At 32.9% G+C, this 26,871-nt stretch overlaps 2 protein-coding genes across 2 annotated transcripts in view; both read right to left on the reverse strand.

Annotated features, from left to right (window-relative positions):
• Positions 1-2,416, reverse strand: part of LOC118196299 (uncharacterized) — a 175,850-nt gene extending 173,434 nt beyond the window's left edge. Inside the window, exon 1 of the mRNA XM_035367720.2 lies at positions 2,307-2,416. The gene's annotated coding sequence lies outside the window, so the exon portion shown is untranslated. The remainder of the gene's footprint in view (positions 1-2,306) is intronic.
• Positions 2,417-3,002: 586 nt separating this feature from the next.
• On the reverse strand, positions 3,003-24,471 carry LOC118196303 (uncharacterized). Its single transcript, XM_035367728.2, has 4 exons — positions 24,330-24,471; positions 12,088-12,309; positions 6,652-6,696; positions 3,003-3,247 (listed from the first exon to the last, which is right to left on the reverse strand). The coding sequence occupies exons 2-4, from the start codon at positions 12,267-12,269 to the stop codon at positions 3,172-3,174; spliced, it is 303 nt and encodes a 100-aa protein (XP_035223619.1). The 5' UTR covers positions 12,270-12,309; positions 24,330-24,471; the 3' UTR covers positions 3,003-3,171.
• Positions 24,472-26,871: the final 2,400 nt, after the last annotated feature.

Genomic DNA, 26,871 nt, shown 5'->3' on the forward strand with positions numbered 1-26,871 from the left:
ACGTCTACTCACATTACCATCATCTTGGAATCGTTGCCAAAGCCTGGAGACGACACTCTGGGCAATTCCAAGTTCGTCTGATACTTCCAGTTGGGCACGCCCACATTCCAGACGGCCGATAATTTTACCACGTAAAAAATCATCCAAATGCGTCCTTTGTATAATAACTATTCGGTTATTGCACTGAAATGCTTATAAAGCGCCTGCGAACATTTTTACTTCTTTGCTTGTATTCCTTATGTATCACTCTCTTACACTCTCCTCATTGTGACGTACCATCGGTGTCATCTGGTTACTTCCTAAATTTGCATATGATTCTTGGAGATGTGTGTAGTGATTTTACAGGTGATATATTTATTTTAGAGTTCGATTTCCTCGGGACTCCGAATTATCCTTAATTTATAGACATGAGTGTATATGAACATCCTCTGAGATATTGCATAGCCGTTTGTCCTCCTTTCCCCAAAGATTGCCAAATGCTGTTTTATAACGTTGTTTAGGCAGTGCATTATAATTAATCGCCTTATAATTAATTTTATCATATCCGCGTACCTTGCTAAGCTTAAGTTCGGAAATAATGTTGATAATTTCTGTAGAATAAGAAACAATTTCTCTAGTAAAAGGTTTACAATTGAAATTATTTAAGAAGGTAGTAGCCTCATTGTTTTCATCAGAATAGTCTGTGTCACTATAGGTGAATATTTTTTCAAAGTTGTTTGCCATTGTTTCCGCTATTTCGCTTTACGAAGAAATGTAATATTTTTTAAGAGGATGAATATTATAATGAGAATTCTCTTTGGTTTGTTTCCATATGACAAAAGTTTAGCTTCTAAACGACTTCTAGATGACAAAAACAATTATCTGAAGTCTTCTATCGTGCTAAGTTGGAATTGAGTAAAATCTCAGGAAAGACTGAAAAGTTTGTTGTGAAATCAGAATAACATTTGAAGTTGATGAGAACTTTGTACAAACAAAATTAAATACATTTTCCCCAAAAACCGAATTTGTGGTAAACTCTTGTTCATTATCAACTGAATCAAATCTCGATTTTTTAACACCTACTCCATCCTTTCTACTAACACATCACTTATCATCTTCCAATTAATATTAATCTACGTTCTTGCCTCAAAACTATTCTTTCAGTAAACAAGAAGCTGATACAATGCTTAGTTTTAAACTTGATTTTGTTCCTAACTTATTCCGTTTCTTAGTTGAATTTTTGTGCATGAGTTTGTTTTTATGTTTTGCTTTTTAGTGGCAAGAAAAAGTACCATAGTTTTTATAACTACAACTGCAGTATTGCATGTAACAATGTATTGCATGTACAACTACAATTGCAGTATTGTAATGTATTATTGCAGTATTGCATGTGATCTATTATTATTATTCTTATTGCCATAGTTCAGATTACATTCTAACATTCCAAAGTGTTTTCTGATAAATTTAATAATATTGAAAAGTATTTAAAAACGGAAAACTATAATATTTTTAAAAATTGCAATCTAATCTTTATATGCAAATTCCAGTTCACCGCCTGAAACAGTTTTAAGATAAATAATCACGAAAAGCCTTCTACGACAAGAAATAAACTTCCAGAAATTCAAGATACATTTAGTCATACATTTAAAAAGCGATATTTAAAATAGAAATGTTAAATAGTTTTTTTTAAAAAATAAAAGGGAAAAAGAGGTAAATTACTTTAATTCTATACCATGATAAACATGTGATACAACATGTGAAATTCTGAACAGTGATTTAACAAAGAAACAGCTCAGTTATTCAAGAGGCAGTTGTGCATTTTTTTCACTGGATCATTTGCGCACGAAATTTGTGGCAAACATTTCTCCCTAGAAAAGCTGCAATACTTTACATTTTTCTAAATACCGAATCTGTGAACTGAAAATAACTAAGTTTTCGAATGAACACATCGAAGAGATGTTGTCGAAAAATTCCGCTGACGACAGAATTCCTACAGCAATTGTGTAAGCATAGAATTATTTTTCCATTTTATAATTTGCTTTCTTTTCAGCAATAATGTCTCACTAATCTTACTTTTAAGTAATATAATAATCAATTCTTCTTTCCGTTCTCGTAACAAGAGAGAATAAAAATGAATGCATGAAGAACAATTTTGTACCTAAAGTATTACTCTAGATTTCAAATTATTCTTAAAGTATTATATTTTATAATGGAGTATGTATGAAACGTCGTATCCTATGTATTACTTTAGGTATCAAATATGTTTAAACTGTTCAGCATGTTCTAAAAGATATCGAAAGTCTATTACATAAAGTTGTGCTACTTACATATTTTTCCCTCGGTTATAAAAGTGTGTAGAGATACTGCCGAATTTAAGCCAGTCATTCCAGCAGAAGTTTGTAGGTATATAGAACGCTGTTTATTTTGTTAGATAATCAATAGTACAAGTTACGGTTATAGCATATAAAAAATCGTAAATAGCTATCAGCTCAAACTTGTTTCATTCATTTCCAAAAATCTAAAAACAGTAGACAGTTCTTTTTTTTTTCTTTCTTTCTTTTTTTAAATACCACAAATTACAAATATAACATATAAAAAATGATTGCGATTACATAAAACCAAGACGAAGGTCTTATGACTATGTTATGACGTCACGCTAATCCATTACTGGTGCTAAATCAAGCTGTTCGGAGACAATTTTTCTGTCAAAAATACCCGATGGTAAATTATGTAAATACCATTATTACTAGTATATGAGTTGCTGACATCATTTTAATAGCAATTGAAGTAATTTTATTTCGAAAACTAAATGAATATTCTAAATACAAAAAAAAAAAAAAAAAACCACTTCCATTTATATGTAGTTTATTTCACTGAATATTATCAATACATAAATATCTTTAATGTTCCCACATAAAATAATATTACATTGGTTAAATAATGTTTGATCGCATTTAATTGCTTACTTAAATGAAACCGAAGTTCAATATGCAGTTAACGTAAATAAGTATTTACAAACCACATTTAGAAAACCACATTTAATATTCTATCCAAGTTTTTTAGGGTTTTTCTCTTTACAGGCTTTAAACAGATCAAAGGTAATACTGTAAATATTTACAAAAGTAAGTTATATTTGCAAGCAAATGTGTTCTAGAGTTACAGATAATAAAGAATGAGCCATTTTGTAAACAATCATTTTCCCCACCAGCTGTGCGCGATGTCTACTAAGCTTCCTTGCTGCGAATCTGGAAACACCTGCAGTCCCAAACTGAAAATGAATAAAACGACATCTATTATTAATAAATGTAACTAACTACATGAAAAAATCAAATATAAATAAATGGATTATCGACTTTTAATTTCAGACAAAATGACTACACAAGCTATTTGATAAAGGTAATACAAATTTCATTTCTTTAAATATTGATTGTTGCTCTGTTTACAGTTATAAATGAGTTTCCTAAAACAAGGTAGAAAATTTTATCGAAGCATTTTTAATACTTTGAATAGGAGGGCTCTTTAAAAATAAAATCTAACTTTTCGAATGGAGCTGTATCAAAAATGAGCATTCATAAATTGCTTATAATGTCTAATAGTGTTAAAAATAAAACGCTCCCTACTTCTGCATACAAAATTCGTGAAGACAGTCTGGAACAAATTTATTGACATAGATTGTTTTCCAATACCTTTTAACTGAAGTAATTTAACATTTTAAAGAAAGATTCAAGGAGCATTTATGAAATAAAAATGGCTGTCTTGGAGACTAATTATTTTGAGCTTGGGTAAAATAGAATTCAGAATTTAATTTGCAGTTGCTTCCTTGAAAATATTTACTAAGAATATTAACGAAATTTTGCATAAATGAAAATTATGCAAAAAAGAAAAAACAGCAACTTTATGACACTCACACAATCTTTTTAGAAACAGATCATTGATGAAAAAGTTTTCCGTTAACTATAAAGAGACTGATTAGAGCTTAAATCATACTCATAAAACATTTATAAAACTCAAAAGATGAAATGTTTTCGAAAAGTGGCACAAGTCCAAGTGGCTTAAGAGTTTAGGAACAAAAGACAGAAAGAATGATAAAATGATTTGAAATTAAAGGTAAATGTTTTTTCTGACGAAGAAAGAAATAGGATTTGAGGCAGTTTTATTATTTAGCTGATCGGCATATGGTGTATGTGTGTGTGTATTTAATTACGGCAAAGCACACTAGGGCTATCTGCCTAAGGGGAGGGATGCCTTCGTGGAGGACTTTCTAAGGGAAACTGGCTTGTATACACGTTACACATGGGGAAAACCACGAAAACACCCATGCAGCCAGCCCGTTCGTGGGATTCGAACCTCAGACCGAACTACCAGTGTTCAGCGACTTTACCGCTCGGCCGCTGGTGGGCGATCGGCATATGGGATACTCTAAATTTAAGCGCTTATTTGCATTTAATTTAAAGAAAAATATGTAAAAATCGTTTCTTATTCTCTGTATCTGAATTATTGTAAAGGAACTTGAAGTATGTAATCGCATTGGATAATAGCATTAATAAAAAAATATGTTAAATGAATCTCCTGTCTTTTTTTCCTTCCCAAAATTATTTGTACTACATAAATATGCGATTTCGCAAGGAAGAATTTTTTTCTTTTTCTATCTCCTCCCCCCCCCCCCGTTTTCTAATGCATGTGTGTCCGTGTATCAACTGATAAACGTTTTTAATTAATTATTCTTCAGAAAATGCTCCGGTAGGAAAATGTTTAGTATGAAATTGATAAAAAATCCTTTTTCTTCTTGAATTAATTTGTAGAAGGAAATATTTTTCTTTTAAAATTTTGAAGAAAATATTAAGACTGACGCGAGAGGGGGGGGGAATATATTGTGTTTTTATATTTTAGATCCTTATTGGTAGTCATGTGATACACATATTCACTTGATGTGATGATGTGATAATGCATTATATTGGATTTCGAGGACTTTAAGAATAGAGTTAAAATTTTTTTAAGATATGAAAGATTTATTAAAGATGCTCTATGCAATTTTTAAACATAACCAAGGCATTAGAATTTTAAGGATTTTAATTAATATTTCTAATTATTTAAGTTACAGTTTTTTATTTACAAAATATATTGAAATGCAGATTCACGAATTTAGTTCATTTCTGAAGGCCGTCCATCATCCAAAAAAAAACTTCATAAACTGAAATTATTTCCCCTCATAGGAATTAATATAAAATGGAAATTTGTTCTTAGACCACAGATGATTACTTACTTAAATTTTATAATAGCATATTATGTACAGATACAAAACCCAAAACCAATGAAAATCATTAAATCTAAGAGGAAAAAAAAGTAATCAAAATATTAAGAAGAAATAACAGAAGAAAACTTGATTTAATTTTGCTATACCTGTACGAACAGGTGTGAATGGCACAAATGGAAAATCAAAAGGAGGAAGTCGAGAAGAGATTGTTTGGATTGAAAGTCTTTTTATATAAAGTCCACTTGCGGCAAGAGCGGTAAAATCGCTGAACAGTGGCAGTTCCAACCTGGTCAAAAGGCGAACGGGCTGGATACATGAGTGATTCCATGGTTTTTCCTATATGCACTGTCCGTAAGAGCCACTTTCCTTGACGAAGTCACTCCTTAGGCAGGTTGGCTTCTTAGGTTAATACGCTTACCGTAGCCAACTAAGCCAAACCTTCTTCATAAAGCATTAAGTAACTGGGTCATGAGGGATGTTCCTCCATATTTTCCTGGTCTCTTAGCACTACTCGATTCTGCTTCAGATTCACTAATTAGAAATTTGTTCCATGGGATTTGTTATTGTCCACCACTACATGTTTCTGAAGTGAGATATGGTATTGTTACTGAATATGCATGTGGTATAGGTTGTTGCTACTTTATTTACGGTGATATCGTTATATGAAAATTTTGCATTTTGCCCGGTTCTGCACAAGTTTTGGAAGTCAAAGAGCTAGGATCATCTTCTCTCCTTCTTCATTCTCTGAAAGAAGAAGTCATTCTTTCACAATCGCTTTTTGGTGGGACTTCTGAAGTTTTTGCAGTTTTCCTTGCTGAGCTCATTTTCATGCACCTCTACTAATTATTCCAAATGTTCATTATTAATTACCTAACCCAAATCTAGGGACACAATATCCAATTCCCAGAACGTAAGCCCGCAACAGAATCTAGCCACGATTTCCTCCAAGCCAAATTCATTGTCCAGGATTTTTGATAAGACTTAAGCAAAGGATAATATTTAATAATGTTTCAGGAAGTCCTTAAGTGTTAATAGGGTTATGGTACGATGGGTTACCTGAAAACCCCATTTGCTATCGACTTTGATCTGTTAATTCCAGACACTATTCGTCATCCGAATTTTTTTTTCCAGATAATTTCTTTATGAATCCAATTGTTCATTATACGAAGAGCACGTGATCTTGACTCTATTTACTTTAATTCGAATGTAATTTCGAATCTTCTTTCTTGCAGATGAGAATTTTTTTAATGAGGATAAGCATTGAAAGGATTTTTCATTTCTTACAAACTGGCAATATTATTAGAGATTTGTCTCAAACATAAACATATATATTTCAAAAACTTTCAAAAAAGAATTAGTATATGTTTTTTCAAAAACTTTCAAAATGGAATTAGTTTTAAAAATCAAAATGTTCTTACTTTGATTGGCCTGTCTTTTGCCTTCTTAAGAACATCTGAAAGAATCTGAAAAAATAATTTTGCATATAAGTTAAATCTCTTTTTATTTCATTTCAAAATAATTTGCAAAGGACAATGTCGAAACGCATTTATAAATGATTCAGCGAAAATGGGAAAATTATTTTAAAAACACGAAAATAACATTTAAAACACAATTTGATAATTTTAGTTTACATTCAAAAAGATATTAGTGCTAAAATTCTAAATTCCAGTAAATAAATTAATAGATTTATTATCGATAAACGAATAGATTAATAGCCTAATTAATCAATAGATAGAAGATAACAGATTTTCTGTTGATTAAAAGTTTTTAAAATATAAAAAATTGTACAAATATTTTTTTCTTTTACTTAATAAAAATATCTACTGTTACCAACACATAAAACTGAATCTTTATTATTGACTAAAATTTAAAATTCAGGCCCATTCCAATTTTTGAAACTCAAACATTTGTTTCTATATTTTGGTTCTGAATGTAAAATTGTTCAAACAGAAAAAGGTCAAAATTTTAAAACCGTATATTATTATTCGAATAAATATTTTTATTTAATATAGAAGATTTAATATCTCTATATTTCTGTAAAATGCTTCACAATGATTTGATGCTATATCGGACGCAGAGGACAGTTGACATATAGTAAAGGTTGTTGTCGAAATTATTTCTTTTTCCCTCCAATGGAGCGAATTTTTCTTTATTATTTATCATCTGTTGCCGACTAGGTCACGTGACTGGCGGCAGAGAAAGAATGTAATAACTCTTTTAGTTTAGCTTGAGTTTGACGCTTGAAAATGATCTGTTTCTTGGCCGCATAGCGGTAATCAACAATTGTAATAATTGTTCTTGATAAACTAATTTTGGCCCTATGATGAGAAATTTACATTATTTGTCAATTTTGTGTTTGAATAATGTAAATAATGTACATACGCTCTTCATTAAATATTTCTGTGTTTCAACTGGAAGTTCTTATTTTCAAGTTGAGTCTTTACGTGAAAATGGTCTATTGACTCTTGATTATACTAGTATGTTTTTGATTAAATTGATGCTCTCCCAACTTGTGAATATAATAGAATCGTGAATCGTGATCATAACGTAACAAGTTTTATACAGTTATTAGAAATCAGTTTTATACAGTGTCTCACAAAAGTGATGGGACACTTGTGCTTTACAAAAGGAAACTAATAAAATAAATTTAAAAAACATATAAAGTTTTTTGTGGGTGTGTTTCATACTTAAATTTAGTAACAATTATTACATAACATACATTTTCTCAAAATATTAAAATATTAATTTAATAAAAATACAATTTTTTAAAACGGAACAAAAAATGGCTCACGTAAGTGATGGGACACCATTAGATACTACTACGTTCTACAATAAAAATATTTTGGGGGGTTTTTATTTTTACTCAAAAGCGATTGGCAATAATTTGTAAAATCGTCTGCAGTATTTCTCTCCAGTTTGTTTTGGAATTTTTGTGTTTTTTAGCTCTGTGCAGCCATGAATGCTAAACGAAAAGAAAGTTTGCCTGAAATTCGAAAATTAGTTATTAATTTGCATATTGAAAGTGGAAAATCTATTAGAGAAACTCCTAAAACAGTTAACTTGAGTCATTGAACAGTTTACAATATCATTAAACGATAGAAAAAGAATCATATGATTCAGGATAAAAGAAGACCTTGCCGACCATCAAAGCTATCCAATGGAATAAAGCGAATTATCGTTCGAAATATTAAAAGAAATCCAAGAATGAGTGCTCCTAAAGTTGCTGCTGATTTACAAGCATTATATGGAGTAATTGTTAAACCTGAGACTATTAGAAGAGTAATTCGATCTGCTGGATATCACGGTAGAGCAGCCAGGAAAAAATTCTTCGTAAGTGAAAAGAATAGAAAACTCAGACTGGCTTTCGCAAAATCCAACATAAATAAGAATTCTGATTACTGGAATGAAGTTATATTTGCTGATGAGAGTAAATTTAATATATTTGGTTCTGACGGTAGAATCTTGGTGTGGAGAAAACCCAGGGAAGAATTTCGAAAACAGAACTTGGTGCCAACAGTGAAACATGGTGGAGGAGGAGTTATTGTATGGGGGTGTATGTCGTCCGCTGGAGTTGGTACTCTTGTTTTTATTGACAGTATAATGGATCAGTACAAGTATATTGACATTTGAAATCAAAATTTGAAATCTTCAGCGCGAAATTTGAACTTTCATAACGATTTTAAATTCTACCAGGACAATGACCCCACGCACACTGCTTTGAACGTTAGACTCTGGCTGCTGTATAACTGTCCTGAAATAATAAAAACACCACCACAATCTCCAGACTTAAATACCATAGAGAATATTTGGCAAGATTCGGAATCAAGAATTCGCAAACACACCATTTCTTCAAAACAACAATTAAAATCGGTGCTTCAAGAAGAATGGGTAAAATCACTCCAGAAATCACCAAAAAATTAGTCGAATCCATCCCAAGAAGATTAAATCATATTTTAAAAGTAAAAGGAAATCCAACAAAATATTAAAACCTTATAAAAAGTAAAATTTTTGGATAAATATTTGATGGAGAAGTAAGTGTCCCATCACTTATGTGAGCCATTTTTTGCTCCATTCTAAACAATTGTATTTTTATTAAACTAATATTTTAATATTTTGAGAAAATGTATGTTATGCAATAATTGTTACTTAATTGAAGTATGAAACACACCCACAAAAAATTTTTACATGTTTTTTAATTTATTTTACTACAGTTTCCTTTTGTAAAGCACAAGTGTCCCATCACTTTTGTGAGACACTGTATATGTCGCTCACATTACAAAATAAAATTTGCTGCAAAATATTTCTAAAATATCGAGACAAAATTATTTTTAAATGATCAGCTTGCTCAACGTTCAGTAACGCTAATGCAATATTCTCGAATTCGCTAAATTCAAAGCAAAGAATGATATGCTAACCGGTTATTCTGTATTGTCTAAAAAAATATAAGTATTAATCTGTTCAAATTCCGAACAAAAAAGCACATAAGGGGTCGAAATCTGTCGCAAAATTTCAACGTTATTTCAGATAAACTGCGTACTTTCTTTATACAGGGTGATTCAGAACTATTGTCCAAAAATTTACATGTAAGTCAGGAAAACGATAACAAGCATGAATTATGCAGGAACATATGGTCGCAAACACAATTCAGACGTGCTACATGAATACATAGCCAGAGGCTAAAAGATGCGAGACAGAACACAAATAATGATAATTTATTACACAGAGAGGAGTTATGCCATAAGGCAGCAGCTCAAAGTAGCAGTCTGCAGCTATAATACATGCCTCGCAACGATGTAGCCGCGATCGACGAACGTTCGCAAAAATACCGGGTGTATCGGCAATAACTTCACTTTCAGCAATGGTTCATGCTACCATATATATTCCCGATTTTATACGGGTTTCATACAATAGGGTTTTCATATAACCCCAAAGAAAAAAAATCAACAGCAGACACATCTGGTGAACGATCCAGACAAAATTATTTTTAAATGATTAGCTTACTCAATGTTCAGTAACGCTAGTACAATATTCTCGAATTCGCTAAATTCAAGCAAAGAATGGTATGCTAACCGGAAGCCACGGAATGGGTCTAGCTGTGCCAGTCCACCGCCCCGGAATTTTAGCGTTCAGATATTGCCACAGAAATGCGCTAGAACTCCGTCATGTTGAAACCACATCCGCTAGTGCACGTGAAGTGATACGACGTTCGGCGATTCCGGCAGGACTTGACCCAAAAAGGGACGATAAGTCTCACCATCGAAAGGAAACTTCAAAGCACAAATGCAAGCATTTTGCAAAAATGTATTTTAAGTAATTAGATTACCTATATTTATAAGGTATTTCTCCCGCCTTCTTAGCGAGCCTTCGTGGTGTGGTGGTCTGCACGCTGGGCGCGTATTCCGGAAGTCCGTGGTGGTTCGATTCCTGGCGAAGGCGTTGCACATTTTTAATTTTTCCTATTCCAATCTAATGTCTCTACAGTGGCGCCCGAACTAAAAGGGTGGTGGATGATGATTCTCCACATCCAGAATTTGGCGATTGGGTCGCCTAAAAACCCCAGTCGCCCTTTAAAAGGTAGGAATATAAGGTATTTCTCCCGCTTTCTTGGCATGCCTTCGTGGTGTGGTGGTCGCGTAATGGCAGACCGCACATTGAGTTGAACAGTGTTAAACGAATGTTGCATACTGCGCATGCCCAGAAAACAATTTGGCGTAATTACTATGTTGGCGCAATTTGAAAAGAAGATAAATACAGTATATGGTAGATGTATCGGCATCTAATTGTAAACAAATCTGGCGTTTAAATCTTCGTAGAGTATAATGTAAATGTAAATTAATTACTGTGTTAAAATACTATTTTTTGCTGTACTGCTCAAACAACTAGAAAGCAGAAACTAGTGCCAAGTAATGTGAAGCAGTGTTTACATTCAAAATGTAAAATATAATACTTATGAAATTCTGTACATTCCTTTGAAACTGTACAAATTTTCGTTCAGAAAAAGACTGAAATTTAGGATATATTAGTTGAAAATTTATTCATTATACTTTTAAGCAATAAAAACAATTCAGGATTTACCATACGTTCCATTCGTACATGCATAAAGAAACACTGAGGAATATAACAAGTGCTTGCAAATAACACTGAAGAAATTTTACAATTCTTTAATGGTAGTTATTAAATTCTTTGAAATGAGGAAAATAAAAGCGCGAATATACGCTAACAAACTAAGCGAGATACTCCAGTTTACAATTACTGAATTATAACATGAAAACAAATTGCATTTAAATAACAAATTATTACGAACATATGTTAACAAATATTAAATGCACTGTTATTGACAAATTAAAATGAAACATATATTAGAAAAATAAGCGAGTGCAATCGGCATGGACGTTAAAATAACTAATAAGCAAAGTTCCACAACATTGCAATTTTAAACATCACTCGAACACACTCGACAGCCATGGAGATCACGAATAAGCTAACGTAGGGTTGCTTAGTCGCCAATATTTCTTCCCGCGCCAAATGTACACCATCAAGCATGCGCAGTAAGCGAGATTCGCTTAACACTGTTCAATTCAATGTGCGGTCTGCCATTACGCGTGGTGGTCTGCACGCTGGGTGCGTATTCCAGAGGTCCGTGGTTCGATTCCCGAAGAAGGAGTTGCAAATTTTTCATTTTCCTGCTTCCAAATAACCTAATGTCTCTACATATTTTTACGTATAACAATAACTATAGCTTTCTCTCAATTCATATATACAGTATTCACCAAAAGGATATGATTAATGAGAAATAAAACATAACAAAAAAAAAAAGCTATAATGCTACAGATTTTCAACAAAATGAAACTTACGGTACTCTGATGTTCAAATCTAGAGGTTTCCTGTACCTAGTCCAATACACGGCTTGTCTTTCCTCCTTGTCATCATATTCTGCATCTTTGTCTTTTACGGCTTCGACATATCTGTCTTTTACATCGGCTTTAACAGCAACCAGCGTAATTAAGAAGAGAGTGCATAACATGAATAGATGCATCGTAGTTTATGGCAAGTTATAATACTTTCTGGTTGAAAACCTGCAAGAATGAAGATATTATTTTGCATGACTTGGCGAAAAGGTGACCCACAAAGAAAAAAACAAATCTCACCCATCAAAAAAAAAAGGGGGAGGAAAGAAAATGAAGGGAAAAAAAAAGAAGAAGAAAAAGAAAAAGGCATACGTAGTCAACTTTTGTATCCCATTTTATTTGTCATTTAAGAACGGATACGAAAACTATTAAATATTTTTTTTTTTTTTTAATTTTCTACTCGAAAATCTAAAATACAATCTGTATTCAATCTAAAAAGTGTAATTTGTAAAATTCAACAATAATTAATTTTTTGTGTGTTCAGATCTAATACCTCAATTTTGTTAAAAAATGGTTTAGTATATGTGACTACGGCAAAGCCTGGAGGGCTATTTACCTAAGAGGGGGGATGCTTTTGTGGAGGAATTTCTAAGGAAAACTGGTCCGTATACATAACACGGGTAAAACCACGAAAACGGCCATGCGACCAGCCCTTTCGCGGGATTCAAAACTTGGACCGAATTACCAGTGTTTAGCGACTTTACCGCTCGGCCGCTTGTGGGCCTATTAAAAAGGGATTCAGCTAGAGCAGGGATTTTCAACCTTTTCCTTGCACCTCATATTTTTCTCTTCAATATACAGCAAACAATATAATCATAATACAAATAATTTAAAGATAACTAAGAATATGGACAAAAGTTTAAGAAAATATTATTGAATGAATTTATGCTTTTATTTATTTTTAGTATAATTATTATTATTATTATTATTATTATTTTTTAATTTTACAAATATAAAAAAGTTTTCAGAAACAAAATCACAGATTTTAATGGTTCAACAGTTCGATTTTAATTAATGTGATGGTCGCCCTTAATGCATTGATGTCTTTTTCTAAATATTTAGCACAGAATTACTTATAATTCTGAAAGCACTTTGCTCAAAAATATTCGGTGAATCTTTACATTACGGTAACTTGGCGATATTTTGGCGAAAATTTGGCGACCAACCCTGCTACAGCAACCTGCTAGTTTTGTTTTGGACGCCATTTTGTTTTCACGAAGTAAAGGCTTTTTTTTTTTTTTTTTTTTTTTTTTTTTTTACTCAACATTTTTTCCAACAATCTGCTAGCCGAATTACACTTATACTAGAACAAAGTGCTTAATTATGACGAAGATTAGGTGCGAAATTGAGAGTGCCTACTTGCCGCGTTTTTAAGAATTGCACATACACAGTATCCATGTACACGTCAACCTATTTTCCCTTAAAAAAAATTCCCAAAATTGCACAAAAATGGCATTGCGCACACTCTTCACTTTATCTATGTACACATCGACCTATTTCCACTTAAAAAGTCAAAGAAAATTGACAAAAATCCAATTCTTCTTACTCTTGTAAAAAGCGCCAAACAAATAAGTGGACGATTCTGCACTTTAGCAGTGAAATTGTTTCTAAGTGCTTATTAGCTAAAATCACGATCAGAATTTTCCGGAAAATGTCACATTACATGTCTTAATCTCTCATTTCTCTGAGAGAAAATAATCTGGGATTCGAACTGTGTACTTCTCAGATTATTGCTAAAGTCCTAGCTAGTAACCTTTATCGCCTTACCAAAATGTCGCCAAACTACCTGTTACCATATTCTAAAGATTAGCCAAATATTCAACCTTTACCTTGTTTTTCGTGGTAAATTATTGACTTCTTATATGTAAGAAGACGGAAAAGTCAGTATTTTATTCGTTAACGACTTTACCTTTGGGATATTTTTCTTGCATGACTTATAAACTCCAAAATGAGCGTACGCATACCTTATGAATAAGGCTTATGTTGAGCATCCTCCTTCAATGCAATCAAGTTATCTTGCATCATTATATCAAGACTGCGATTCAGTTATTCTATGAGCCATAATGGCTCTTTCAAATTTGCAGTGCCCTGGGAGGGAACATTAAAATCTTCTTTTACACTAAATTATACAAGTGGCTTGTATACAGCAATATATATCTTCTGGGGAAGTTTTGAGTTTTAAATTATTTTATTTTATTTCATTCTATTTATTTATTTGTTTATTTTGTGTATGTGTATTCCTGTGTTTTATTTTTTTATATATCATCTTTTCCATAAAATCGAATTTAATTTTAAAATTATCGTTGTTGATTTTTAAAATGTATTAAATGATTTTTGCACATTTTTCCTTTACGTTTATTTTATACGCTTTCATTTTTACTACATGATATAGCTTTATATAAATAAGCAATTAATTATCAATTTAACAATATTAATTTTTTTTATCAATGGAATCTTCATTATGCCTATCAATTACTCGTGCATATTCGGCAACCAACCTCCAGTTGAACCCTCGAAGATTATTGATTCCGTGTGGGGGGGACATACGAGCCAGTTTTCCTTGAGATGTCCTCCACGAAGTTATCGTTGTCCTTAGGCCCTCGAGGAGTTGCCGTAATCACGTAAACTAAATCAAAACGTAAGAAGGTTTATAAAACTTATACTTTCCTGTACGCTTCACTATTTTGTTGCTATTAATCAATGAATCAAATGATTAATCAAAATTAATGAAATCAAAATGATACAAAAGAATAAATGAAGACAAAACTTCGTAAAACTTACTATGCACTTTTCTTCCAATTACATCATTTAAAGATTTTTCTTATTCAATATCAGGCAATATGAGTGCAAGTTAACAATGTTTAGAACACTGTTTCCCCATTTTAAAATAAGGAACATTTTTGAAAGTGATGGCGCACTTTTAATTTAGTTATTCATTCTTCATTATACCTGTAGAGTCATTAGGTTAATTGAAAGCAAGAGAGATGAAAAATTAACAACCGCCTTCGCCGGGAATCGAACCACGGACCTTTGGAATACCGGCCCAGCGTGCTAACGTTACACCACGAAGACACGCTAGGGAAATGGAAGAAATACCTTATATACTCCCCTTTTTAAAGGGCAACTGGAGTTTTAGGGGACCTAGTCGCCAAATCTTGAGTGCAGAGAATCATCATCCACAACCCTTTTAGTTCGGGCGCCACTTGTAGAATCATTAGGTTAATTGGAAACAAGAGAGATGAAAAATTAACAACCACCTTCGCCGGGAATCGAACCACGGACCTCTGGAATACCGGCCCAGCGTGCTACCGTTACACCACGAAGGCACGCTAGAGAAGTGGGAGAAATACCTTATAACCATAGTTTAACCAAAGTATGCATATTTAATTATTTCACTGTAGACATTCTCTTTGTTCAGTTTTTAACTGTTTAGAATTTATTCAAATCGAAAGTTAATGAAATAAAATATATTTATACATTAAAATATATTTAATGTTAAATTATGATTTTTAAAAAGTTTAAATAATGGCTTATTAGCATTGAAGGCAGTAGTGTGAATTGTAAAATTAATTCATAGAGCAATTTCCTTAGCTTAGCTTCCTTGCTTAGAATAAACGAAGAAAACAAAAAAACATTTCCTCCATTACAAGTTCAATCAATTAATTAATTTATGCATTTTTGAAATTAATTTGAAATTGGTCCCAACATTAGGAGATGATCTACTCCTTAAGATGCCTTTCTGAAAGATACATACTCTAAGGCCGTCCAACCGGTATCGGTATAGTGTTTAGCGTCGCTGATTGCCGTGCATTCGAATCCCGGAGAAGGCATAGATGTTTGTAAATGTATAGTGTCTGTGCAGCATGAGGCGCTCTAAATGTGTGGCAAGCCGAGCGTCCTCTCAAGAGTTTGGTGGTAGGGAAAGAGAGATTAGAGGCCCTCGGACATATTCCTCGGGGTGCTCTCCATCCATATTGGCGGCCGAACTGAGTTTAATCGCACTATCAGCTGTAAGGTGCTCAAGGCTGTTGCCAACGGCAGACGTAAACTTGCTCTCCTTGCCACGAGGAATTTCGTAGGCTTGGGTTGACTATAGGTCAGACAAGTGAGCATTAGCAGCAACAATAACAAGATACTCTTATTTCCGCAGTGTAGCATACCAAAAATTTACAAATTATATATAGATATCGCCACAGGTCAGTTTTTTGTTTCTTTTGTTACAACTTTTTCTTGGTCTTAGCAAGACCCACTTTGTTAGTTTTCATCTTAATTTTCTTTTATTTTAATTACAGATTTCTAAAATATATAAAATTATAAATCTTTAAACTTGCAGGCCCAGCCCGTATGTTTTTGTATATTTAGGACTAATAGCAGACCGCTATTTATTTTTATTTTTATTTTTATTTTAGTCTAGATTTTAGATGTATCGGAATAGTTTTTACATATTTTAACACCTTAATGTGTCATTTTTGTGCGGACGCGTCGGGAAATTAGAACAGAGAATTGAGACTATTAAATTTTCCAAGACACTTTGTCTAAATTAAAAAATTTTGTAGCGAAAAAGTTTCAATTGTCTGTTTCGGCGAAACGCGTAATGGGGTTAGCTTGATTCGACGTTCAAACCCAAAAAAATTTCCCTTGAAAAGCCAGTTTGGAAGTCGAGTTCAGCTAATTTACCATTTTCCGCTTACTTTTTTTATCTGATTTTGTTTTTTTAATGTTTAACTGTTACATGGTTTGGTTTTCATATGTATTAATTTTTTTAAAACGTGTTGAACTTTTTGGAGCAACAGCTCCTGGTAACTTTTAGGCGAGCTTACTACAATTTCTAATTTACTTATTTTGCAGCATATTGCGCAAAATGTTATATAGACCAAATTGGTCATTCAGTATGTAATAACTACCTTGCTTGATATATTATATATATATATATATATACGTTTTAATTAAAGAAACACAATAAGCTCCCCATGTACCACATAGTATCCCATGGGGCTTACAGAAGTAAGTATGAAACACAATACAAAATAAACAGAAGAAAAAAAACTGAAATAAAATTAAGGATGATTACAAAGTTTCACAATAAATTGACAAAAAGTGTTAAAAGCACTTCTCTCAGAAATAACTTGATAAAATTCTGGAGGCCAGTTAATATTAAAGTTTTTCATTCCCAGTTTCAAGACTTTTCTTTCGTTCTTATATTTAGGACACAGAAGAAGCACATGTTCAACATTCTCCTCTCCACCGAGGCTACAATCACAGACAGACTCGGAGCTCAACATACATCTATTCAAATAACTTTTGAAATTTCCATGGCCAGTAAGAAATTGGGTTAATTTATAGATTGTGAAGAAGTGATGACATGACAATCTCATCTTGATAGAAGGGAAAAATCTCTTTGTTAAGCTCCCTTTATTTGAATTAATGAATTCATGGTTCCACGACTCCACAATACTTTCGTACATGACCTTCTTATAAAAGGAATTATTGATATTGACAAAAGTGTCAATTTCCTGCTTAGTCGCAGCCGGTGTCCGCCGATAACATCGCGGCAAAAACATCGCAGACGAAAACGTCGCGGAAAAAACAACGCAAGGAGAAAACGTCGTGCTACAAAACATCGTGGGAGAAAACATCGCAAAGAGAAAACATCGCAGTTCTAAAACATCGTGGTACAAAACATCGTCGTCGAAAATAAAGCGGTTCAAAAACTTCGCAGTTTAAAAACATCGTCGTCGAAAATATCGTGGTAAAAAATGAAGTATCTACAAATCATCGCGTGGCGATAACATCGCAGACATTTTTTTTTCAGGTTTTAATAATTGGAAATGGATATTCCCATAATGATTTGTGAGCGCAAGATGTAAAGAAGGATAATTTTTACTTTCACAATTTTTTAAATAACTAATAAATTTTTGCTGAAAAAGTAAGAAGAAAACTTAAGCATAGATAATTAAATGCAACTTATAGCTTATACTTTTCATGAAAAATTACCAGTAAAAGCATTACAAAAATTATTTATTAATGGCCTTTGTTCGTTAACTATGTCGGTTTAAAAGTCCATTAAGTGCTATAAGTTGCATTAATTTTTTATGCTTAAGTTTCCTTCTTATTTTCTCAGCAAAAATTTATTAGTTAATGAAAAAATATGAAAGTAAAAATTATCCTTCTTTCCATCTTGCGCTCACAAACATTATGGGCATATAAATTTACAGTTATTAAAGAATGTCTGCGAAAAGCATGTCTGAAAAAAGCATATCTGCGATGTTATCGTCATGCGACGATTTGTAGATACTTTATTTTTTACCACGACATTTTCGACGGCGATGTTTTTAAACTGCGAAGTTTTTGAACCGCTTTATTTTCGAAGACGATGTTTTGTACCACTATGTTTTAGGACTGCGATGTTTTCTCTTTGCGATGTTTTCTCCCACGATGTTTTGTAGCACGACGTTTTTGCCTTGCGTTGTTTTCTCCGCGACGTTTTCGTCCGCGATGTTTTCGGCTGTAACCGTCGCAGCCTTAGCAAGGAAATCGGTTCGTTCGTTCCCAACAACGCCTGTATGACCACGAACAAATGAAAATGCAACCGAAATATTTTTATCTTTTAGGTTTTTCAGTTCTTTTTGAATGTCGATAATGATATTATTAGAAGATGAAATACATTTTCAGATCTCCAAGGATGAAAGGGAAGCAGTACAAATGAGATAGTCTGAAACAGCACTATTTTGTTCAGAGACCCATTTGATGGCGAAGTTTAAGCACAAAAGTTCAGCTATAAAAACGGTACATTCATCTCTAATTCTAAATTGAAAGTGCTCAAATTCAAGACCATTTTTGAAGACAACAAATGCGAGACCAACTTTGCCATCAATTTTGCTGCCTTCAGTATAGCAAGTTACAGGCGAATCATCTACGTTTTTACTGCTAAACTGAATAAAATTAACAGCATTTCTTTCTGAAGGATGAGGAAGATCAGATGGAGGTAAAATACAATCATACTGAGAGACAGCAGATGTAGAAATATATTCCTTATAAGCAATAGCATGAAGAATTTGCATGTCAATTGGAGGAAAGCCAGAAATTGCATAAACAGACTCATAGCTAACGGTACGATATCCACATATGACCCGCAGAAGTATACGCCTTTGAACGCGTCGTAAATATATATAATTTATCTTCTTCTTGAGCGATATACTCCAGACTTTAGAGCCATACATAATGAAGGGTGCAATTCCTTGTTTGAGCGAATGAACATTGCAATTAATACCGTATGTGTTGCGTGCAATACGACTTAATCCACGCTGTAATTTATCACATTTCTCTGATACATAAGTTAAGTGTTGCTTCCAAGAAAATTCACAGTCGAGAAAAACCCTAAGATATTTCATTTGCTTTACCACAGTCAAAGGGGTGCCGTCGAGAGATAACTGAAATGCATCATAACAGATGTTTCTCTTTTCAATAATCATAACCCTGGTTTTATCACAATAATTCATTTAACCTTTCGCGTTAAAAGAAAACTTATTTATTTAATTTTACCTAAAATTGCAATTTTTTGACATTTTAATTTTTATTACCATTTTTACTTCCTTGCACAAAGTAAAGGAAGGGTTGTAATCGCGAATAATTAGGGTTTCGGATTTCAACGGAAACATGCATTTTGACTGCTTTTTGCATGACGTTCGAACGTACGGACAGAATAAAGGGCTCTTTGTTCCAAAACGGATTTTTTCGTGACGTTTGTATTGATGTATGTATCTGGCATAACTCAAAAACGATTAGCCATAGACTATTGAAATTTTGTATTTGGGACAGTCATACCATCAAGTTGTGTACCTCCCTTTTTTCTTGCAATCGACGATACCAAAAGTAGAGAAGAGAGAGAGAGAGACTCAACTTCTTTATCTAGTTATATATACTATATATTTATTATTAGAAAAGTTTTTTTTCGTACATCATTTCCAACAAACAGAAATTTAATTAAAACGATGAGCTATTAGAATAAATTTTAGTCAGTATTTTAAAGCGATAAATTATTGCAATAAGTTTTAGTCAATATTTAAAACTGTTTAGATTTCTTTCGTAGTAAAAATTATTTAAAAACTGTGTAGAAATATTATTTTGAAGCCTAAAAATTTTGAACAGTAAAAATAAAAAGTAAAATTTGAAGTACTGAAAAACCCACAGGCGGTAAAAATTGCTGAACACTGGTAGTTCGGTCTGAATTTCGAATCTCATCAAAGGCTTTCGCCATGTGTAACGACGTGCATACGAGCCAGTTTTCATTAAAAGGTCCTTCACGAAGGCATTCCTAACCTTAGGCAGACAGCCCTCGAGGCCTTGCCTAATCACATAAACCAAACCTAAAGTACTGAAAGAGATGAAGCCGTGTTCATTGATCATTGATTAGTTGACTGTAACACACCAATGCACTATCAAATAACAATAACCAAATTATATATATTCTTCTAGCTGTTATTCATACGAGGGCCATCCAGGAAGTAGATTACGTTTCCGTCTGTGTCCGCTAGGGGCGGGGCTAGCGCGGCCATCTTGGGGTCAGAGCGTTGCGCAGCTCAGTCTGCATCTAGCCGTGCTAGTGAGAGGTTCGTGCTGTGCTCCGTTCAGATACTGTGACGGTTTGAAATGTCTGCGTTAATTGAAAATCCCGCGAGCTGCGAGGTGCGCTCAGTAATAAGGTTTCTGACTGCAAAAAACTGTAAACCGATAGAAATCTATCGGCAGCTTCGTGAAGTGTATGGGGACAACATTATCACTGAAGGTGGAGTGCGTCAGTGGGTCATAAGATTTCAAAATGGCCGAACCAATGTTCACGACGAAGATCGAAGTGGGAGACCCAGCATAGTGACCGCCGAACTTCTCGAAAAAGTCGATGCTAAAGTCCGTGAAAATCGAAATTTCACAATAACGGAACTTTCTTTGAGACCTGGCACCGAGCGACTTCCACCTATTCCCAGCAATGAAGAAGTGGCTGGCTATGCAGCGTTTTGATGACGACGCACAGCTGCAAGAAGAGGTAACGAAGTGGTTGAAGGCGCAGGCGGCCGAATTTTTCGACGAAGGAATTTCCAAGCTCGTACATCGCTACGATAAATGCCTTAATTTGTATGGTGACTATGTAGAAAAGTAGTATTTGAGTGTGGCTTTCATCTGTATATAATAAAATTTGTTTCCTATACTTTGTTTATTTTTTTATTCCAAAACGTAATCTACTTTCTGGATAGCCCTCGTATATTAGTTCTATATTCAGATAGAGATAAGTTAGTTCTATATTCAGATATTAGTTCTATATTCAAATAAAGGTAAGTTAGTTATATAGTCAGATATTAGTTTTATATTCAAATAAAGGTAAGTTAGTTATATAGTCAGATATTAATTCTATATTCAGATAGAGCTAAATAGAAATAACGGAATACAGAATCATCTGCTGATGAAAATTCAGAAACAGAATTAATCAATTAAATTAACATAAAGGTATTCAGATCCGCCCAAAACAACAGAATATTAAATCATCAGCTGATGAAAATTTCATCAGAGAATTAATAAATTAAATCAAAACAATATTTTTAGGATCTAAGAACCAGTATCTAAGAAAAGAGTATCGAAACTGCTACCTTCGTTTAGTAAGCTTACTGTTCTAGAAAAGGAGCCTGTTTACTTATAGCATTTCTAATCGAATGAAAATCTTAAAGATTTGAATCTGGCATTGTACTCTCATTTTCGATTTATGTTTCTTTTCGACTAAAAATTATGCAGTAAGGATTTCACTGTCTCATAGTTTCAGTATTTTATAATATATGAATTAGGTTAAATCTTTTACCGAATTACATAAAATCGAATCATTAATAAAATCATCGCAACATTACAAAAGCAATGTAAGTATACTATTAAGCTATCTAACGTCGATGTATTAATAAAATCGTGGCAACGATACAAAAATACTATAGATGTAAACATTAAAAATATGCATAAAAATATTACAAATATGAGACTGCTTTAAGATATATCATAAGAGTAAAGTTTCATAACTTAATGTTATAGTTTAAATTAAACACTGTTCTGTGAAAAAGTTATATCCGTTTTGAAGAGTAGAGTATAGTTAGCCTACTATACCAATGAATCGAATCTCTGATGATATTTATAAGTCAAAAAAATTAGCCAGTTTATTTACAGATTAGAAACAACAAAAAACTGGATGCCGCTGAAATGAAAATAAAGGTGGTTTTTTTCCCTTTTTCTTTTATATATATATATTAAATTTTTTTTCTATCCTCGGAAAAAAAAACTGGGTTGTGCGCTATACAATATTTCCGATTATATGCAAAAGTTTAAGTAAAATATTTTTGGCCCAAGGTCATTAGTTTCAAAACGGCATTTCGCGTCTATTCGCTTTTCAAAGTGTTGCCACCAAATACTATCACATTCAGTATATTTAAAGAAACTAAATGATGAATAATTTGCATGAATGCTTCTCGCGTTGTGAAGAAATAACAGTACCTAGAGCCATCAAATTTTGAATAACTTAGCCCTCCAATCGAACATGGGCACTCGGAAGCCCGAATTTTGAATTTGTTTTATTATCTATTTAAAGTTTAGTAAAACTTCAACGAATTTTTGATTAAGAAACTCAATGATTTCAAAGCGAACAATGGCAACACTGTACGAAAAAAACAAAATATATTTATCTCCAACGCGCGAAACTTTGTATCGCAAATTCTAAAGTTATGCTTTTTTAAAATTATTTTGTGATATTGCTGTTGAACTGAATTTTATGATTTAAATGCGAAGCACATGATATTTAATAAGCAAGGTAATACACAAAACGCTAAAAAACGCCCCTTTGGGTCTAATATAAAATCTGAAAGCTTTCAGATTTTTTCCCCTATTTCTTATACATATGAACATGAACAAAAGCTTGCATTTGAATTTATAAATCAGGAAGAAAGTGGTCGAGAGAGCTGATTATATGTATAATACATGGATTCTCATTGTGTTCTATGAAAGACCACAGAGCAAAACGTGAATAGCAAATTATGAATGCAGTTTCAGAAAGATTTTCCCCTTCCCATCTTAAATGCAATTAATTACATGAAAATTCCTTAGAACAAATTTTCTCCATAAACAAACTTCGCGTATAGCACACTTTTTTAAAAGCATAAAAAACTCAACGGTTCAGGGAAACATTACTGAAGTTTTTATCAGAATAAAATGTCACTTCTTATAAAACCTACTTTCTAAATGTAGAAAAAAAAAAAAAAATCTGAAAGTTTTCAGATTTTAGATTACGCCCACAAGGAATTTTTTTTAACGTTCTGTGTGTTGCCTTTATTTGTTAAACATCACGTTCTTGCAGTTTTCTGCGCCAAAAAAAAACAGCCTTCTTGTCTGCTGGCAATTTTTTTTTTTTTTTTTTTTTTTTCTTAAAAACTTTAATTTTAATTGTAACAAAGTCAAAGAAAAAGAATCTGAAAGGTTTCAGATTTTAAATTACGTCTAAAGGGGCGTTTTTTTAACTTTTTGTGTGTTATCTCTATCTATTAAATATCACGTTCTTTGCACTTAAACCATAAAATTCAGTTCAACAGCAATGTTGCAAAATAATTTTAAAATGAGCATACTTTTAGAATTTCCAATACACAGTTCCGCGCGTTGGAGATTTTTATAAAGATATTTTCGCCCCATAATGTTGCCATTGCTCGTTTTTAAATCGTTGAGTTTGTTAAGCAAAAATTCGCTAACATTTTACAAAACATGAGATAGATAATAAACAAAATTCCAAGTTTGGGCTTCCAGATGCCCATATTCGAAGGAGGATTAAATTATTCAAAATTAGATAGCTCTAGGTACCGTTGTTTTATCACAATGCAAGAAATATACATACATTGATACATTTATGCAGATTCTTCGTAATTTAATTTCTTTAACTATAACACAGGGCTATGGTATTTGGTGGCAACAGTTTGAAAAGTGATTCATACATTAACAGCGAATCAACGCAAAATGCCAAAACAAAATTAATAGTTCTTCTTAGCTAACACGCCTTTGGGCTAATAATAATAATAAAAGAGAAGATGAAAAATCATTTAAAACGCACAAAAGTGGCAGCCATATTAAGAGTTAGTTATTCATTTAACTCATTGAACGTATAAAGGACTGGAACTTACCTTCCTTATAAGCTCACTTTAATAATTCTGTTTACTTACTAAAGCGAAGAGCAGTTTTATTAAGGGAAGCGTTTGACCTCAAGGGTATGTCATTTTCAAGGAGGGAAAAGTGGTTGTTATTCCGGTTTTTTACCTTCGACTATGTTATCAGTGCTTCCCTCCCCCGATAAAGAAAAATTCCTGGAATAGAATTGCTCCATAAATGCGACATTAACGTGTTTTCTGCATTGGATTTTCTTAATAGTTTTGGAAATGTTCCATTGTTTTTCATTAATATTGGTCAGGAAAGTGTTGCCCAACACAGTAGATTATATTTTAAATGTTGTATGTAGAAATTTGTTTAATTTGAATATATATTTATATGAAACTATTGCATATTTTATGAAGATTTATCAGCACACAAATTTTTTTTAAAACAAGAAGTTTATATTGAACACTTAAATTTCATGTAAGTAATAGTAGTTAATTGCTGATCAAAATTTCGTGAAATCCTATGGCAGGAAATGCTGTAGATAGTTTATTGCATTGTCTTGGATTGCATTTATATTAATCAAAGTCCAAGAAGGTCTCGCATTAAATATACTTTAAAATTAATGCATATGAAAACATTCTACGTAACAGATTAAGAGTGACTTGATGTACAACAGTTAAATCTGATCGCCACTAATGATGCACATCAACTTGCTAACTTAAATAAATATTAAAGGAAAAAAAATCTGAAAACTTTCAAATTTTATATTACGCCCAAAGGGGTGGCTTTTTTTTTTTTTATTATTATTATTTTTTCATTTGCACATCCATATACGTTCCGAAAGCATTCGGGTTAACGCCCCTTTGGGCTAAAAATATTTAAAAATAGCATATCTTTAGAATTTCGGATAGACAGTCTCGTTCGCATTGACATTGCTCGCTTGGAAATTGTTGAGTTTCTTAATCAAAAATTCGTTAAAGTTTAAAAAAAAAAAATAAAACAAATTCGAAGTTCAAGATTCAGGCTTCCAGATGCCCATACTCGAGTGGAGGACTACGTTATTCAAAATTTTATGGCTCTAAGTATTGCTGTTTTTTCACAATGGGAGAAACATACATACATTCATGCAGGAACTTCATTATGGAATTTCTTTAAATATAATACAGGGCGATAATATTTAGCAACAATTTAAAAAGTTGTAGAGACGTTAGGTTATTTCGAAGCAGGAGAGATGAAAAATGAGCAATGCCCTCGCTGGAACTAGAACCTCGGACCTCTTGAATACGTGCCAAGCGTGCTGGCCATTAGACCACGAAGACATGCTAAGGAGGAGGGATAAATACCTTATATACTCCCCCTTTTAAAGGGCGACTGGGGATTAGGGGACCCAGTCGCCAAGCTCTGGTGGTAGAAAATTATCACTCACCACCTTTTTTAGTTGGGACGTTTTTTAGTTTTTTTAGTTTTAGTTAATCACCACTTTTTTTTAGTAGAGACATTAGATTTTTTTAATGCAGGAGTCATGAAAAATTATCAGTGCCCTCGCGGGACTCGAACTTCTGACCTCTCGAATACGCGCAGAGCTTGCTGGCTATTACACCACGAAGGCATGCTAAGAAGGCGGGAGAAATAACTTATATACAGGTATTTATAGCGATTCGACACAAAATGCCGGGGCTAATGCTCCTTTGGGCCAAAAAATTTTATAATTTTGGAAATTTTTCCTTATTCATCCTTTAAATTTTCCGTTCACAGGCATTCGTAATTTCGTAATTTCGCAAGCTTATATTACATAAAATATATATTCATTAGCAGAATATATGCCAACGAACATGGGCGTAGACAGGATCCGACCCAGGGTATTTTGCAAACGATTTTAGATTCAGAAATTAAATAAGGACTGAGCTGAAATATGCCTGCCAGCGGTCGAGTGGAGAGACAGCCGAGCACTAGTAATCCGGCCCAAAAGCTCAAATCGCGTCAAACATCTAATTGCATGAGAATTTTCGTGGTTTTTCTCAAATATTCGTGTAAGATGATTAATTTGTCTGAAAATCCTCCAAGTATACACTCCTTCCCATAGCTGCAATCGAAAAATCGCATGTTTTGTCCAAATCGAAAAAGCGAATAAATAAACAATTGACTAGAATACATAAGGAAGTAGATTATTGAAGTTCGGAGAATAGGAATAAAGAGGCTCCTAAACTTTCTTTAACTTATAACTACAAGAATTTTAACTCTGTCTGCTCTAAACCTCTCTAGAATCTCCTTCACTTATTTCGATTTTTCTTTCCTGAACTAGCTTTTAATATACACTCAGTATATATAGATTATATATGTATTCAAATGATTATCAGTCACCGTTGAGAACAACCAAATTTGTATTCTGTTCAAGGCACTTCAAGCATGGTTGAGACAAAGAAATAATGTTTAGTTTGTTTTTTTCGATTAAGAAACACAAGAGGGCTATTTGCCTAAGGGAAGTGATACCTTCGGGGTGGAAAGGGAAATTGACTCGTATCTACGTTTACCAGTTAACTGTTATGGACGAGTATACTCGTCATTTTGTGT

This window comes from Stegodyphus dumicola, chromosome 7 (genome assembly GCF_044657685.1).
Source record: "Stegodyphus dumicola isolate Sdum_Otavi_A_Nest chromosome 7, ASM4465768v1".
Taxonomy (NCBI): Eukaryota; Metazoa; Arthropoda; class Arachnida; order Araneae; family Eresidae; genus Stegodyphus; species Stegodyphus dumicola.